This window comes from Pseudoliparis swirei, chromosome 15 (genome assembly GCF_029220125.1).
Source record: "Pseudoliparis swirei isolate HS2019 ecotype Mariana Trench chromosome 15, NWPU_hadal_v1, whole genome shotgun sequence".
Taxonomy (NCBI): Eukaryota; Metazoa; Chordata; class Actinopteri; order Perciformes; family Liparidae; genus Pseudoliparis; species Pseudoliparis swirei.
The window spans coordinates 14,721,357-14,738,971 of NC_079402.1; the positions used below are offsets into that span (position 1 = coordinate 14,721,357).

At 41.6% G+C, this 17,615-nt stretch overlaps 1 protein-coding gene across 1 annotated transcript in view; it reads right to left on the reverse strand.

The window, feature by feature from the left end:
- LOC130205009 (astrotactin-2-like) overlaps positions 1-17,615 on the reverse strand; it is a 249,438-nt gene that overhangs the window by 54,667 nt on the left and 177,156 nt on the right. Inside the window, exons 14-15 of the mRNA XM_056432100.1 lie at positions 1,299-1,423; positions 219-323 (exon numbers count right to left, since the gene is read on the reverse strand). Of these exons, the coding sequence (XP_056288075.1) occupies positions 219-323; positions 1,299-1,423 (230 nt within the window). The remainder of the gene's footprint in view (positions 1-218; positions 324-1,298; positions 1,424-17,615) is intronic.

A 17,615-nucleotide genomic window follows, 5' to 3' on the forward strand; every position in this document is an offset into this window, starting at 1 on the left:
CCAGATCAAGAAGGATATGGGGGGGATTTGGGATTTAGAATGTGCAATTTCGGTGAGATAAAAGATGTATCAGGGGCAGACAGGTACACAAATAGAGAGATTGAAAGAAATTCACTGACAATATGCAGAACATATATCACTATGCACAAATATTACATTGAACAAGTGGAGCTTTAAATAATTTGACGTTCTGATTTCCTAACATAACAAATACTGACCTGTCGATAAGGTGATGGAGCTGAGCTTGACTTTGTACAGATTGCTGCGCACTCTCCACTGCTGAACCATGGGATAGCCCCCGGCCTCACTGAATTGGGCATCCCCTAAGAGAGAAAAAAAGGAAAAACGGAGACAATTTAAAAAAAATTCCAAAACTCAAATTCTAAATAAATTAATACATTAAAAAAATCCATCATGTCTTTTGAACCATTTATTGCAGATCCATTGTTATCCATTATTGCCTTAACATCATTTATTATTCCAGTCCATATCCCAGCCGCTACCGGATCAATGGCAGATATATAGTGCAACTTGAACTCCAATTGGATTGCTGACATTAGAAGAGGGAGCAATCTTGCCTTTCCCTGCAATTCAATTATCAAACTTTCACACTCGTTTAGAACTAAAGCCGCAAAAGTGAAGAGCGAGGAGAAAAGAAATAAACAGCTTATGGGAACCTTGATCCTGTGCCTCTGGAAAACGTTTTACACCTGAGACATTCATGCACCGTGAAAAAAGAAAAGAAGAAGAAGCCAATTTAGTTTAAATATGTGTGTGTGTGTGTCTGTGTGTGTGAGAGAGAGTCCAATTCTGGTGAAAGCAGAACCCAAGTACAAATCTCAGGGGTCAATGTGGATCAAATGCCAATTTAGCTAATGGAGGGATTAGGGAGCAGAGGTGCAGTGTCTGAGTGACTCAGTTCCACCCCAAAATGGGGTCAGTCAAGGAAAAGATAAAAGGATGCAACGGAAAGGGATGTTAAGTGTTCGTCTGGAAGGTCCACACGTGTATGTGTGTGTGCATCATACTTTGTTTATGAAAGCCCATATCTTTTTAACTGATCTTGCACTCTGGATTTCACAAAATTCACAAATGTTAAAATGTCTAATGACCGAGATATTAAAATGTTTTTTAACAAAAATATATTTTTTTATTAATATGCTGTTGTGTTTTTTTAGTCAGTGACCATGAATAGAGGGGTAATGGATCTGCCACCTTAAAATGCATTGGATCAAATAAATTTGACCATTACTCTCAACTATAAATGAAAGGGGATATCCCCACGCACACACACACACCTGTGAGGAGTTGCAGGTTGGGCAGTGGCTCAGACAAAACCCCCCGGCATTGTTCCTCTACTGGTAAGGGGATGACCATGAGACCATCGGCTAGCTGGGGAAAGTCCTTGATGAAGTTGTTGTCCCTGGGAAAGACAGATGTGAGAATGAGCACACATTTAGTTCCTCATACTACAGGTAATGGTTTACTGTTCAATTACATCATTGTCCCAAAAAGTTACCAAACAATTGTGAATACAAAGATTCACACCTCTACTTCTCAATATTGTATTTGATAGCGAGCGGTGCAGCAACACATACTGAACCTCATGAAAACAACACATGTGCAATCCCTTCATATCCCAGGTTCCCGTCCAGCTGCTGGCCTCCTGAATCATTCAGATACAGGGATTTGGAGAGTTTCTTCATCTCACAAGATGTTCTGTGAGATTGTTTCACGTGCTGATATTCCTCCACTGATTCACAGAGGTTAGAGTGAAGATGTTCGGCTCATCGGCTGCTCATGATTATTGAGAACATATTTAAACACGGATGCTTTCTTGACGTCTTTTTAATTTTTCCCACCCGCGAGTGACTCAATTACAGATTTCCTCACCGTCTGCGTTAACATCAATAAACATGGGAAGGAAGCCACACCATGTGAGCATGTGTTGGTGCGCGATGCTCCGCGAACAAATAAAGGAAACGGTTGTGTCCCTCAGTTTAAGGGCATAATAGACATCTGCAGGTACAGATAAGACAGACCCCCCCGCCCCCCCCCCCCCCCGGAATCTCCCCCTTTCTCTCTGCTGGAGATGGTAAGAGCACCAGAGAATGGTAATGTGGAAGGGAAGAAGAAGGAGGAGGAGGAGGAGAAGGAGAAGGAGAAGAAGAAGGAGAAGAAGAAGAAGGAGGAGGAGAAGAAGAAGAAGAAGAAGAAGAAGGAGGAGAAGGAGAAGAAGAAGAAGGAGGAGAAGGAGAAGAAGGAGGAGAAGGAGAAGAAGAAGAAGAAGAAGAAGAAGCACATACTGTCTCTAGAGTGAGAGGTAACAACAGGACACGCATACTTTCACACAACATTGATACGTTTGAAATGATGCTCTGAATACGTTTTCCAGCCTTTTTTCCTTTCCCATCACATCACTTGCAAATGAATGAATAACTGTAGTCTTGCAAGTCGAGAGATTATGAACGCTCAGCTCCATTTTTGTTGGATATATGGACCGTTGGTGTTGAACCAAAGCAGTTCCTGTCAAAAAGACGAGTTGCCTCGCTGCATTCTAAGAGCACGCGGCAAGCAGCTGCAACCTATTTCCCATAATCCACTTTTATGGGACCAAGTCTCAGAGCGCAGACCTCGTGCCAAAGAGACTCTCCTTGATATCACTTTTTTTTTTTAACCCTGTTCCTCTTCCTCTCTCATTGCCTCTTCTAACCACAAAGCCTGTTAGGCGCAAAGACAGCCCGAGTGTTACGATGCAAGGGTTGACTCAAGGGCAGAGGATGAGAGGAGAGAGGAAGAGAAGAGGTGCTGTAAAAAGATTACCGTGGCTTATTCTCACAGAAAACATATTGATTGCTAAATTAAATCAGCCAGCTTCACGCTGAGGCTCAGAGAGCCACTGGAGGCGCGTCGAGCAAGATGATATGTTGCTTTATGGATTTTCAAGCCCAGATGTGAACTGTCCTTGACACTCTGACAAGGGGCTCCTTTTCTTCTCTTTCTCTTTCCATTCACATTTTACGGTTGAAAAAGCAAAACACTTACACGTTTCTTATAGTTCACTGTAGTGTAAAAAAACATGCCTCTTGAAGGATACAAAAGAGAAGAGGGCCTCATTGCAGTGCCCGAGTACCAGTGTTGGGCAAGTTACTGAAAATTAGTAATTAGTTATAGTTACTAGTTACTTCTTTTAAAAGTAATTGAATTACTTTACTAGTTACTGTATATCAAAAGTAATTAGTTACTCGGGAAAGTAACTTTTAAGTTACTTTTATGTCTGCTTTTTTAATGTCATGAACAGTACTGAACAGTCAAACACAATAAACATATGTTGTAGACCTATTTATTGCAATCAACAGGGCAACAGGCCTTCAAATCAAGCAGGAGTACAAAAGTCCCTTTTTTAGTTAACTTAATACAAAATAACTGTCTCAGTGATTTAACAGTGTTTTTTTTTCCACATTAGGCCCAATGAAATAAAAGTGATTGGCCTACAGTATTAACACTAATTAAAAGAGAAAACAAAGGTGCCTTGAGGTGCTGCATATAATTGAGGGGGGGGGGGGTGCTAGTGAGGCGTGTACGTGCTGATCTGGAGTCAGTTTGATAGGATTTGGGTATAAATAAATTATTTCATTTAAAATATGGATTTTTATTTAAAGATATTCATGTAATTTGCATGCAAAATAGGTCTACCGAACCAGCGGACACAAAATTCAACCAGCGGCAAAAACCGCGGACCTGGCAACACTGGAAGTGGCTGTCAATCACAGTGTGGCACCGTGCGTGCTGGTCGAGGGGGCGTGCCTGTGATTGGCGGAGGAGAGGGGAGGCGTGCCTGTGATTGGCGGAGTAGAGGGGAGGCGGGGTTAACCTGTCGGAAAACGGAAGTTACGGGTGGTTGACGGGAACCGTTGTTGTTGATGACGTTCGAGCTGCTGAGCTGAGAGGAACACGCTGTCTGTGTGTGAATGCCCAATAAAGGGAGGAATAATAACGTCGTCCCGTCTCCGTGTCATCAGTCCATAACGTCCGAGACGTTACAATATCATTGCGCCACCAAGGTCCTGCGATGTCAGATCAGAAGCAGCTAAAGTAGCCTAGCTTGTCTTCTTGTCTGCAAGTGTTCATTTTTCACAAAAGAGAGTAACGCGAGTAACGAACTCATTTAAATTTCAGTAACTGTAACTGCGTTAGTTGATTTAAAAAATACTTCGTTACACGCTCGTTACCGCTAAAAGTAGTGGAATTACAGTTACTTTGTAACGCGTTACTCCCAACACTGCCGAGTACACATTAAATCGTTAAATGTCCTTAACCTTCTTCTTCTTCTTTTACCCTTGAGGGAAAAACATCTAAGCAGGCGTAGGTTGTGGTGGGATCGGTCCGTTTCCGTACAGGTTAAGTGGTGAGACAGCAAATTCAGACGAGTCAAGATGTCAATCCTGAAGATTTCGGTCGATGTGGTTCCCGTGAGACCATGGTTATTTGTGTTTGTGTGTGTGTGTGTGTGTGCGTCAGGAAGCAAGTTTGAAGCGTGTATTCCGCTGACAGCTCATTAGAAGAGGAGACATTCATTCACATCAATACAACCCAAATATATCCAAGTGGTTTATGAGCCAGCTGTTTGGCATTCAGAAAAGATCATCTCCATCTTATACAATTGGTAACAATATGGTTTCGCTGCTAGCTGGCCATCGTTAATTCATCTCACGCTGGAGCATCACTTATTTACTCTTGTTAAATGACAAGATTAACTTGTCTTAATGAGCTTAAACTTAACGAGCAGCACACCTGACATAGAACTACATCAAGGCAGACGTTGTAACTTTTTTAGGTGCAACTAATAACATTTATAGTGACTGAATCTGCTCATCTGTGTGCTAACCCAATAATATTAAGACTTCAATGGAATAGGGCCATTATCATTCACACATAATGCTCCAGTGAAGTCAACATGTCTGCTGTAAGTAAGAAGACCTGTAAATTCACCCTTAACTGGCACTGTGTTTCTACCAGTAGACCTGTACAGAGACATGCACCATGCATGTCTCTGTACAGGTCTACTGGTAGAAACACGGTGCATATAATAACGCTAAAGATATAGAAAGACACGCCTATTTGCCTTCTGGTGGAGACGATGATGAGATAACTGGGGGAGGGGAGGGGGTTGTTAGCAGTGACATAATAATCGGTATTCCCAATTATTAGTATTTGATTTCATTTTACTCCTCCAATTAAACTATGGGCTTTGTCCTCTGTTTAAGCTCTCATAAGCAGCTCAGGCCAGAGATGTGTGTCATACAAGCACAAATGAGGATCAACACAGGTGGCTGAAATTCATAGAAAGCAATTACATTCTTTCCCAGGACATAATTGGCAGAATTTAAGAAATTAAAAAGAAATTAAATGTTTTTGACAGGATTAGTTCTTCTATATTAATATCTACTAATCTATACTCCTTCAAGGCACTGCACTCAGCCCATTATTTGACCCACATACGCAGCATTACCACACTCAACAACCTTCTGTGCACCAGACCTCATGTGAGCCTGGGCTTGCTGGCCAATGCTCGTGTATTTACTCATGTTTCATTCAGTACCCATGTGTGCTCATTACGGGTAGTGGACACTGGGCTCCCTCCCGGCCAAACAGTACTCCAATCCTACTTGAGTGGCACACTCTTCCCCTTTGAATAGGAATTTCCAAAACACAAGATTTACTAGTTGTATCTGGTGAGATACAAAATATTCGAGACCAGCTCATGCATATATATTTAAGCTCCAATTCTTGTTTTTCCCCTCTCCTTATTTCTCTCATTCTCCATGTCTCTTCCTGCCCTCTGTGTATACTATTTGAATTCAAGTAGAGTAAATCACATCGGATTATTAAAGTGTACAGTGGCTCATGCCTCACATGTGCGTGCCAACCAGTTGTCAAAGTGACTATTTCCCCCTAATAGAGAGTTACAATTGTTCTCTGTTGGGTGAGCCTTGTCCTCAGCGGTAACTCTTTCACATTTGCTCTCTGCGGCTGTCTCTTATTCACTCTTTCAGCTACAACGGCTCTGTCCTTACAAAATCACAGGCATTCTGGGAAGAGGCGCATATAGGAGCTCTCTACAAGTCCATTTAGGAAAATGTTTGTGTGTCTCTGTGAGTGTTTGAGCTCGTATCTGTCCATCTGAGTTCATAATAAACATGAGGGCTATCTACAAGTCACCTAATTTCAAATCCCTGTGCCTGTGTCAGAGATAGAGACGCATAGCTTGAGTGAGTATATCTATCCGAGTTTGTGACTGTGTAACTGATATTGAGTGGTACTTATCTAAACATTGTCTGAGGTAATGGGCTCTTGTGCCGTTTTGTCCGCATAGCATCCTCATCCTCTCACCGCAGCCCTGATAGGACAAATTAAACCATAATCACTCCATTCACCATCTCAGTTCATCATCTACTAGCTCGAGACTCAACTGGTGCTTTTCCATCAGGTCTTCTATTGGAAAATGCCAACCGCCACTGAGCACCTTCATTCTTTCTCGGTCACATTTTCCTGTCACATGTCCTTTAAAGATTGCGACTCATCTTCCAAAGAGGAGGCAAACCAAAATTAACAATAACTAAAGACCGTCTCGGGACGAGATCACACTAGGAACATGTAACACGTGTGGAAACCATCCCCACTTCCTGCCTCCATACCTCCGGCGGCGATGCTCGGACCCCGCCCATCTTCGAACGCGGCCTTTATTTGATCTCATAAAGTTGACTGCATCGTTTATGATTCTGACACTATTATGATGACAAAGTCTTCCCACAGACATATGAACACCTGGTAAAGTAGTCAAAGTCACTGTGGTGCCATTTTGCCACGAAGGATCATGTGAGCTTTTGGCTAAACAAGCTGAAACCAATTAGAGGGCCCATTGTTTCATCGGAAAACGAAGTATACGTGCATCCATAGTTTCCAGAGGAGTGTACGTCCTGGCTTCAAACAGCTCCCCAAACAATGAGGAGCCTTGACTGTTTCAGTAAACTAAGCCATGCAGGATGCTCTTTACGGCTAATTTAGAGGCTGCCTTTGTGGACTGATGCAAGCATTAACAAAGACTCCCTAATTCACAGAGGATAAACGTGTTGAATGTACTTACAAATCCTCAGCGCCAAGCTAACAAAGGCTATATTCTGATTACCAGAGTTGCTATTCTGGCTCAGCTGCTTATTGAGCATGTTTGACCTTCTTTGGTCAAGGCTGAAAAGACAGAAACAGAAAACTGTTTGCGAGGTAATCTCAATGTCAATGTGCATCCTCACTTCTGAATAAACAGTTTACAGTAGATTAATGCATTAAACTGTGTTTGTGTGTAATGCCTCATAAAATGTGCTGTTAAGTTGCATTGCATTGCCTTATCGCAGCAATAAATACTGTTCGTAAAATAGTATTGCAAATGACTGAAAAAAATGACAATTTAACTTTAGCAGAACCTCTAATGAACAATAAATTAAGTAATATGCGAGTTGAAGTTAGGCAACTTGAGTTAAGAGGAGGGTTGAAATATAACACTTATGTTCAAGCAGTCTGAATAATAAGGTTTTATACAAAAACACTTGGTAAAATGCATAATTTATTATAGATATGAGTTGGTAATTGTGAACCAAGGTCGGTAGAGTTGAAGGCCAAATGTACTTCCCCATCCACATTTGAATGCCAGTCTATCACTTGTTAATAGTGATGCTCCATTTGGACGGAACGGCATCCCGCCACACTTAATGACCACTTAGAGAATAACGCAGAAGTTATGACACTGTGAGCGTGTATGAAATCAAAGATTCTGCACTTTCTGTAATGAGGAAGAAATAAACAACTGCTCAGTTGGAAAAGGAGAAAAAAGCACAGCCATCATCTTCACCACTAGAGGCTGCCCTCTCTCTGTGCCAGACGAAGGCTATCGGCATCAGGATCTGTCCAGAAACATTAATGATTCTGTGTGTTTATGTCACGGCACTTTATGTGTAGCCTGCAAGGTTATCTTGTTTTTGGCGGACTCAAAAGCGAAATATTCGAAATTACAAAAAGTGAGAGACTGCACAAACGATATGTCGAAAATTTGAAATCCTTCAATGCAAGACATTATCGGTCAGCTATTATAATCAGTTAATATACAGGTACAGATGTAACAATGACATGAAGCAGTAACACAAACCACACATGTCTAGCTATTATGTTTGTGTGACAGACGCAACATAAAAGGGTTATGACACAGAGCTGGAGTTCAGAGGTAAGCTGGAGGCAAAAGAGAGTGTCTCCAGAATGTGATTTGCAGTTCTGACTGAGGCGGAAAGATTACTTCTCCACTGTGATGCCGGAGGGGAGACGAGTCCACACCGGTGAGACTCAAAACAGGGCAGAGCGATGGCCAGTTCACCGCAGAGAAGGGATGGACAGCGAAGCAGAAGCTGAGCGGGAGGGAAACTGTGGGGGTTGAGTACAGATCTGGAGACATGGGGGAGGAGGGAGGGGGGGGGGGCTGTGCCCTTGGTTGCACACAGGATCACAACAGTAATTTGAACTGTGTGTCAGCAGCCACTAGGTGCCAGTGCCGTGCAGTTAGGAGGGGGGTTACGTTTGAGACTCTCCGGAGGCTGAAGACCAGCAGGGCTGCAGCATTCTGAGCCGATGGAGAAACACCAAGGAAGAGGAAGACGTGCCTTTGCTTGAACTATTACTCCACGCCTCTCTGGATCGACAAAAGGAACATATTTCTGAGCACTGCCAGTCGTTTATGTTTAAAAAAACAGATTGTGTTTCTGCTTCTGACATGTGACTGGAAGTAGATTAAAACAACTGAACTCAAAAGAAGTGAAACATTTTTTAATTATGCCGGCAAAGGCACATTGACACTAAAAGGAGAAAAGCACTCGGCAGTGTTACATCTCCTGCTACATCTTCCAAGATAATATGGTCTACCGAGGGTTTGATAGGTTTTTTTGTAAAAATATACCATGGCACAGCTGCATAATACACAAGATCAGTAATGCTCTCGTCTCCTAGCATATTTTACTTCCTCATACACAAGAGAGCTGGAAAATAACCAACACAAATTTGTCATCCAGCATGACACAGCGTGTTCATAATTTCTATGGTTGCCATGCTGTTTGGATTTCTCCCTGAATGGGATAATTACCCAGCATTTGAAAGACAAGTGAGCAACAAAAGGGAGAATAGACAAAAGAAAAAGGGTCTTGCACAAAAACGGTTGCCTCTACCACAAAAATACACAATATGCTAAATCGGCTATTGCAAATCAGAAACCAAGAATGTTGACTTGAGTTTGAATGCATAGTTATTGTTACGCAGCATCACGCAAAGGCCAGCTTAATGTTGGGAGGATGCAGCCTGTCTAATAATATCATACATCTCAAATTGTCTCTGGATTTTGCAAACGTTTATAGTCAGCTGCTGCGGAATACCTCAAAAGACTCAAGGGTCAATTCCCCTTAAATGTCATGATCCGGAGTTTTTGTGTCTTGTTTTGTGTCTTATTTTGAAGTTCCTGTCTCTCGTGTGTCATCCGGTTTCCCTGCACTTCCTGTCCCTGTGATTATCTGCCCTGTTCCTGATAGTTTCCTCCTGTGTGATTGCTAGCCCCGCCCTCATTGTGTCCACCTGTGTCTCGTTCCCCAGTGTCCAATCACCTCCACCTCCCTGTGTATTTAAACCCTGTTTTCTCATTCCCCAGTGTGGGATCGTACCGTTTACTTTGTGTTTGGCCAACTGTTTAGTTTGCGTGTGTGTAATCTGTTTTGAGCAAAAGGATTAAATCTTTCTGTGGAAAAGTTGTTGGCATTTGCTCTCTCTCTCTCTCTCTGACATTAAAGCATCCCACCTCTGGTTACCAACGCAGACGGTTTGGAGAGTTCTTTAACAATCTCCTGGACTATTTGTGGGGAGGCAGACTTCCGGACCAAAAACGTGTGCTGAGGTGCTACATCTGCATCGCTTGTTGAAATGTGCCTTGAGTGGAAGATTGTCCTGAAAGCTTCTGAATTTTTTTTGGGAAGCAAAATGCACAGAGATCCTTTTTAAATGTTTTGTTTGTATTTCATATTGTTTTAGTTATGTTTTTATTCTCTTATTAGTTTTTAGTCCAGTCATTGGTTTAAATTTGGGAGCAATTTGGTTGAGCGTGTCCCAAACAAATCAGTAACTGTTTATGAACTATTTGTGCTGAATGAGTCGATAGCTTTTCCTTTGTGTCGTTTTCCCATCCATCCAAAGGTGCACTTTATGGTTCCCTCTCTAGACCAGACGTGGCTTAATATCTTGTAAACAAGCTACGTAATAGTGTTTGATGACAATTCAAACCAGATTTGTTAGTTTAGAGGGTATGATTAAAATACATCTCATATTTATTTTTCTCATTATCTACCCAAGATCTTCCTTGTCCCCAGAGTTTTGGTACATTTTGTAAAGGAAAAAAAAGATGTTTGATTAAATCTTATGTAAAGAGGTCAAAATGAACCTCCAAAGTATGGTTTACATTTTGTACTGCTGTGGCATTTGCAAGTGCCTTCATTTCAAATGTTGATTGTAAAAAGAAATGTGAGGGTGACTGTGGGTCAGTGGTTAGCAGGTCCGTCTTTCAATCAGGGAATTGGCGGTTCGATCCCCGCCCTAGTCGATGCGTCCTTGAGCAAAGCCTTGCTCCCTGTAGCCGTGCCTGCGGTGTATGAATGCAACATGATTGTAAGTCGCTTTGGATAAAAGAGTCAGCTAAATGACATGTAATGTCATGTGAAAGACCTTCTCCTCATTGCACCGGTTACTGTGAGCTCATTTTAAGATATCAGAAAGCTACATTATGAGGCGATAAGAGGTGATGGTAGGTTGCATTTCAACCAATGTATTCCATCTCTTTTGCTATCCACACAGAGTGTTTACCTGTATGCAACCAAATCCTGCTCCAACGTGATTGGTCAATACTCCTGAAGCCAGGATGCCTTCCATACCAACATCTTGCATTCATATGCGTAATCAATTTGTAGAGATTATTAGTACATGTTTATTTAGACATCTTTCTCAGAGATCTCTGCCCAAGACCCAACACCATTAAGGGGAAATTAATTGAATTTGTGTCATGCCAATGTAGCGTGATTGCTGGTTGCAGACGTAATACATCCTAATTAATTAATATCAAAATGTGTAATGGTAATTTATAATTAAATTATGATTTATAAACCCATGAATTATTATAAAAGAATGATGGTACCAAGTTTACGCAATAAGACACCATTAGTTTAACTAACTCATTCAACATACGATTAAATCTAGTATCCATTTACTCTGTAGCTCAGGAATGTAGGTTGGTCCTTAACCCATGTAAGCTCAGGCTTTACAAAGGTCTTATAGTTCATAGTGTCAAGATTGACCTCAAGTCTTATCTTAAGTTCATCCAGGCCATGGCAGCGTGGGAGTCTGACCACTCTGTGCCCTATTGGCCGTGAGAGCAGTTTATTAGTCACGATTTTGTCAATGTTGTATTTATTAAATTTAAATGTTATCATATTTCCGTTTATGTTCGCTACAACAAATCAAGGACCCTTGGAGAGCATTTGATGGAACTATAAATATAATTCCTGTGAAAAACCGTCTGGAATTTAGTATGAATATAAGGAAGATAGATATTATAAATGTAAGACATTCACATTATTTATGAAATAAATGGATTTTAATTACACTATGCAATAGAAAATCTGACCTAAACAATGATTATGTCCCATCACATTATCAATCAATCCAAGTAGAACTTTAAAAATGTTGCCACACTTACCCCTTTGAGAAATTGCCCACTGATTTGTTGGACAGCGAGATCAAAGATGTATAAACTTGGAATACGTGGCCGATCCAATTGCATGTAATCTGCTTAATAGCTGTAATATCTGTTATTTGAATAAACGCTTGGCGCGTGTGGGGCCTGTCTGATGAGTCACAACAAAGATAAGGCACACAATGTCACCCAGGGGCACAGGCCCAGTTGAAGAATTATAGAGTTATTAAAGGACGGCATCCGAGAAAAAAAAGGCTAATTCGTAGCGCAATAAAACAATCAGAGATGTTTACCTTGAGACTTGTGTTACAATCTCTCATTATAGCTGCAGCAGCTGCACAGTTGATACATTATTCCACTGAGAGGAGGCGATCTGGTGACTTCATGACCACTATTGATTAGGCTTGGGAGGGAGATGTTGTCAATGAAACAGCCTCTGATGGAGAGTACACTTGGTGTCCCTGAACAGAAGATTGTGTGCGTGTGCATTTGTATTCGTATGTGAGATTCGCTGCAGACGAACAGACTCATTTATATGTCGCAGGATTCTGCCCAGACAATCAAAATCAGCGGTCATTACCGTCGACCCTGTCAGATACACTATACCGTAGCATGCTTCACACAGAATCTAATTCAGTCACAACAAATTTGAATATAAAATATGTCTGGGTGCAGAGATATCAAGACATGCCGAGTGTGATGATATGAAAATTGTTTATATTTCTACAATAATCCATCATTCACTATTTTTGTCACTCTGTCCCCCTTAACACACAGACAACACTCAACCTCAATGTTATTCCCCTGGGTCATGCACACAACTGTAAGGCAACTTGAGTGTGCTTAGACATGTGGTTTTTTTGTACCTTGATATCTCTCTAGGCCTTAGGAAATTGTGGAAATGAACTCGGTGGCTGGAAGCATTACCATAGAGATGAAGTTTGGCAATGCAGAGTGAGGGCGCATGCAGGCCAGCGAGTTGCAGAGCTGATTAGAGCCTTTACTTTTCTAATTTGTATTACTCCACTTGCACGCTCTCACTTTATCTAAACCAGCCATTTGTGTCTGTCCGTTGTGACAGCCACCACAGAGTTAGGAGGAGCCCCCGACCAGCAGTTCTAAACTCTGTTCCTGCTCTGTGTCATCACACTGACAGCAGCGCAGCACTTCTGAGAACTTGATAGTGGACAACAAACGACAACTGGGGGTTATCTTCCTTTACTTGGCACGGAAAATCAAGAGGCAGAGCAGTCGGGCCATCTTCTATTCTAACAAAAGCCACTCTAAAATGCAGTCAGAACACATATTGTTTTCCCCTGCGTTTTGGATTAGGACAATTGAATATAGAGCCGACAGCTTTTAGAATTTTACGATGCCGTAATAGTGATCGTCATCTGTGAAATTTATAACTGGGAGTCTATTCCCCCAAAAAGTAAAGCACAAAACAGGAACTGGCTCAGGGACTTGACAGAAGACCTTGATGTCTTTATTTGTATGGGTGTACTTAATCAAGTGTGCGGCTGTGTATCTTTCTACACAAGCTGTGTACATCCATCACTAAAACCAACATCCTTCAACTACCAATGCAATTATCGAGGCCCGCTGTGTTTTCTGCCTCCTTGATACATGAACGATACATTTAAGAGTCTCATCACACACTCTCAGTCCCATCATCTTGTATTTGATCAGCAGTAATGGGCCAAGAAAGCATGGCAGTCTTTGTATTCTTTCCTTTTTACGGTGTAATTACAGAGTGATATGACTGACATGAAGGCTCAATTTAAATGTTAATAGGTTATCCAGTAATCTGTCTACCAATGTGATATGACTCACGGTAGTTGTAGCTGTTTTCGGAGTCCAATCTTAAAAAGCAGGCTCTGGAAATCACTTCACATATAGGTAGTAATTAACTGCTGCATCGTGCGGCCTTGCAGAGGTGAGTGTGGGCGAATCCTCCGTGTAGCACACTTCATTCAGTTGACAAATGGCTTCAAGCTGGCATCTATTTATGAATTGATATTGTTATTATGAATAATTTATGAATTGTAAATGTAAAGCACATAGAAATGCAGGGCATAGTGATGGGGAGAGAAGGATGTTGAAGGGGAAGAGTTAAGACAGATAGTAGTCCAGAGGGGACACACAATTACAAGTGCTGCCACCCTGCAGTTCCCTGCTGCAGCAGTAGTTCATTAATCAATACTAAAAACAACGAGCCACTAATTCAGGGTTTAGCCCCGGTCCACAAATTACTCCATGCGGTTTTCCTTCAGTGGAAGAGGGAGGCCGCTCTAGCCGTTTTGGAGGACTGGCATTGTTAGCTACACCCTGTGATGCAACTGCATCTCATTCATATGCTGACGGTTTAATGCTTTATGCTGCACATTCTCATTTTTCACCCTCCATTCTGCTATTGATTCACCAGCTGCTGCACATGCAAGGGATTTTATCAGTCGAGCACGACTGCACACCGGCGTCACCGGCTAAACTAATCAAATACACAAAACCATTGTCCTCTTTTCTAGTTGCTCTTAAAGCATAATTGATGCGAAATAGAATTTTTGAACTTCATAAGGTAAAGGTTGCCTTGAGAGAGATAAATTGAGTGTCACGTTTTCGGTTTAATGGTCTCTAAGTCTCTAAGTGGAGAAATGAAGAGGCTGTTCAATCAATAACACATACACTTTCATTTTAAGGATGAATTAGGTCTTTAGTTGAACACGAATATGTGAAACTACTTCAGCAGGCCTACAGTTGGCAAACACTTAAACATGGTTTAGAGAACACTTAAGAAACATAGGCTCTCCCGGAGGAGTTATACAAGTAGTTGTAAAGTTGCACTGTGTTCCGAACCCTCTCCTATAATTGTCTTTCTGATTAAGGAAGGAACTGGGGCGGAGTTTGGTTTTTGTGACAAGGGCGGAGTTTGCTTTTCGTCACCGGGGCGGAGTTTGGTTTTCGTCACGGGGGCGGAGTTTGTTTTTCTGGAAACTGGAAACAGGGGTATTTCTTATGTTTGCTTGCTGTCTGTCTTCAACACAACATAGAACATAATCAGAATAAGAATATGTGTCGATATTGGCTGAAAGGCAAACATTAATTTGTGATGTATGGGACAGAACAAGCTTGATCATGACCAAAGACATCTGTACGTTTTCTTTTACAAGTTAGAATCATGATCCTTCCCTTATCATGTAATCAAAATGTAAAGAAACAGTGCATGATCAAATTCAAATGATGAGGAAAATAAATGTAGATTTCCACAGGTGATGAAGATACCGGGAATGATCTCCATTCAGTCTTTCAAATGTGCTACATTTGAAATTCAAAGGGCATCAATAGCAAACAACTACTTGCTGTGTAAAGATATAGTTGAGTCATTTCTACCTGAGCAGATTATAAAGTCGCTCGCCCTCGTTATGTACGCCACGCTTCGTTGTGCTTTCGTTATATAGAAGGGCTCCAGTTGTGCATGTTAGTGCTTGTGAGTCTCTCTGTTCTGCCCCACTGGCTTAGCTAATGACCGCCGCTAATAAGGCGGTTACCGCTGATGATCTGCCATAGATCCATCACGGAATTACACATCGTCTTTTGATGTTAAATAAAGATGTGAAATAATTTTTGGTATACGGACTCTACGGAAAGCAAGTCCTTTTCCTTGCATCCATTCACTCTGTATTAACAACATCTATGCAACATCCGCCGACTGCCTCAGTCTAGCGTGCGTCAGAAGCCACGCTGCTATCTGTTATTTCCTCGTTTGCATTTCTCTCACAGTTACTTTTTTTCCCCGAGTGTCTCGCTCTCTAACTTTTGCTCAGCCTAGCTATTTTAGTTTAGCCTTTTCTCTTTCCATTTATTTTCCTATATATTCTCCTTCTCAAGCCTTATTGCTGCCTACCAACCCACATCTCTCTCTCCCTCCCTCCATTTCTCCCTCCAGTCAAACAGCAGGTAGTCGGCTGTAAGCCTCTCTGGCATTAGCTGATATTAGGCTCGGGTCTATTAGGTCCTGCCTTGCCGTGTGAGTTATTGAGCAGAGAGCGACAGCCTCAGGAGTGATCACACTTGTCTATGCATGTGCACTGACTCACACAAGCAAACACATACCCACACAAAGGTAAACACAAACCCACGGCAATGGCTGAGCACACACACACGCAAAGCCTCAGCAATCTCTCAAACGGGCTCACCTTATGTCTTCTTAAGTAAAAAAAATTGAGGGATCACTGAGGCTTTAAGAACCTCCTCTGAATAACAATACATTATATTTGTATAGCGCTTTAAAAAAGGGACTCAGATGCACATTAGATGCCAAAAAACAAAACAATATAAGCAATAAGATAGATAGATAGATAGATATATTTATTAATGAAATTTGTAAAATATAAGAAATATATAAATATAAGGATACAAACAAGGCTGAGAGATGATATGAAAACAGTGAGTTCCAGTGGGAGGAGGCAGCAATAGATACAAAATGTGGGTGTGTTTATGAATTTGAGTCTTGTGGGCTGCCAGATTCACACATTATTCATGTTGCGGTGTCGTTTTAGTTTGAGAGGTGAGCGGTGATGAGGGGTTAGCGCAGAGTGACTGTCAAGAGCAGTTCTGTCTCTTTTCTTCCTCGCTGTATCTTTCCCTCTCTGAAAAGTGGCGTCGGTATCAGAGTGACAACAGTGGCAGCATCACCTTCACCAAGCAGGTGAAGCATCTTTTTTCTACCCCTTCTCGCCCACTGCCTCTCATGGGTCACAACCCAAACTAAGAACGATCGTCCAATGCGGTGCATTCTTGTCCGTGCATCCATTTGAAGGGAAGAGCAAAGCTCAAGTGCCGGTCCATCGAAAGATGATCATGTGAGCATTAGAAAAAAATGACTGATTCCTCCAGGCGCGGGATGAAATATTTATCCTAAGCAATTCCTTTCAATTTCTCTTTTAAATGAATAGATACAAATGTGATAATAACAAGGCATGTTTATCATCATGGAATGATGGCAAATTGTTAAAATAATTATCATTATTATCAATGATCAAATCTGGGCAGGGACTGTGTTATTACAGCTGGTCTCGGGTCCCTCTGCCAATGTGTCGGATACCCAAGTGGATCCAAGCAGACTTGCGATCGGCTCTGATCATGTGGTGATGGCCGGAAAATAATGTGTTTTGCTAGGTGAGACAGAGAGTGTGAGTAGAGAAGTGTGCGGAAAGATGATATGTATTGCTGCTCTTTAAGTGGTGGTGCAACATGCTGCTGTCAGTGTTTGTTAGGACATGTTCAGGGTTCATTTTGGTTGTGTCATTGTGGTTTTCCAAAGACCCTAATAGCAGATCAGGTTGAAAGACCTCTACTGTGGGCACTTTAAAAGTTCAAATTGGCCTGGGAGGAACCAGCCATTTGTAGTTTTTTCTCCACTACCTGCTTCAAATTGTTCAGTACCAGTGTACAATGTATAATGTAGAAAGTATGTGTCTGGTTATTTGTTTTTTTCCAATGAATCGCCACCATTGAATGCTGCCTGTCTAATATTTTTCCAAATCAAGCCAAGTTAATTCCTTATATAGTGCATGTCATATACTGTATGTGATATGTGTGTGTGTGTTTGGGGATATTACCTTTCTTGTATGTTGTATGTATGTGTGTGTGGGTGTAATTCATTTGACAGGACCAAACAAGTTCCCTCCAGGACTGATGGACGGCCAATATCACAGCCCAACCCCCCTTCATACATACTCATACACTACTCTCCACCTACGTATTTATTGTTAGAGTGTGTGTGTTTGTGTGT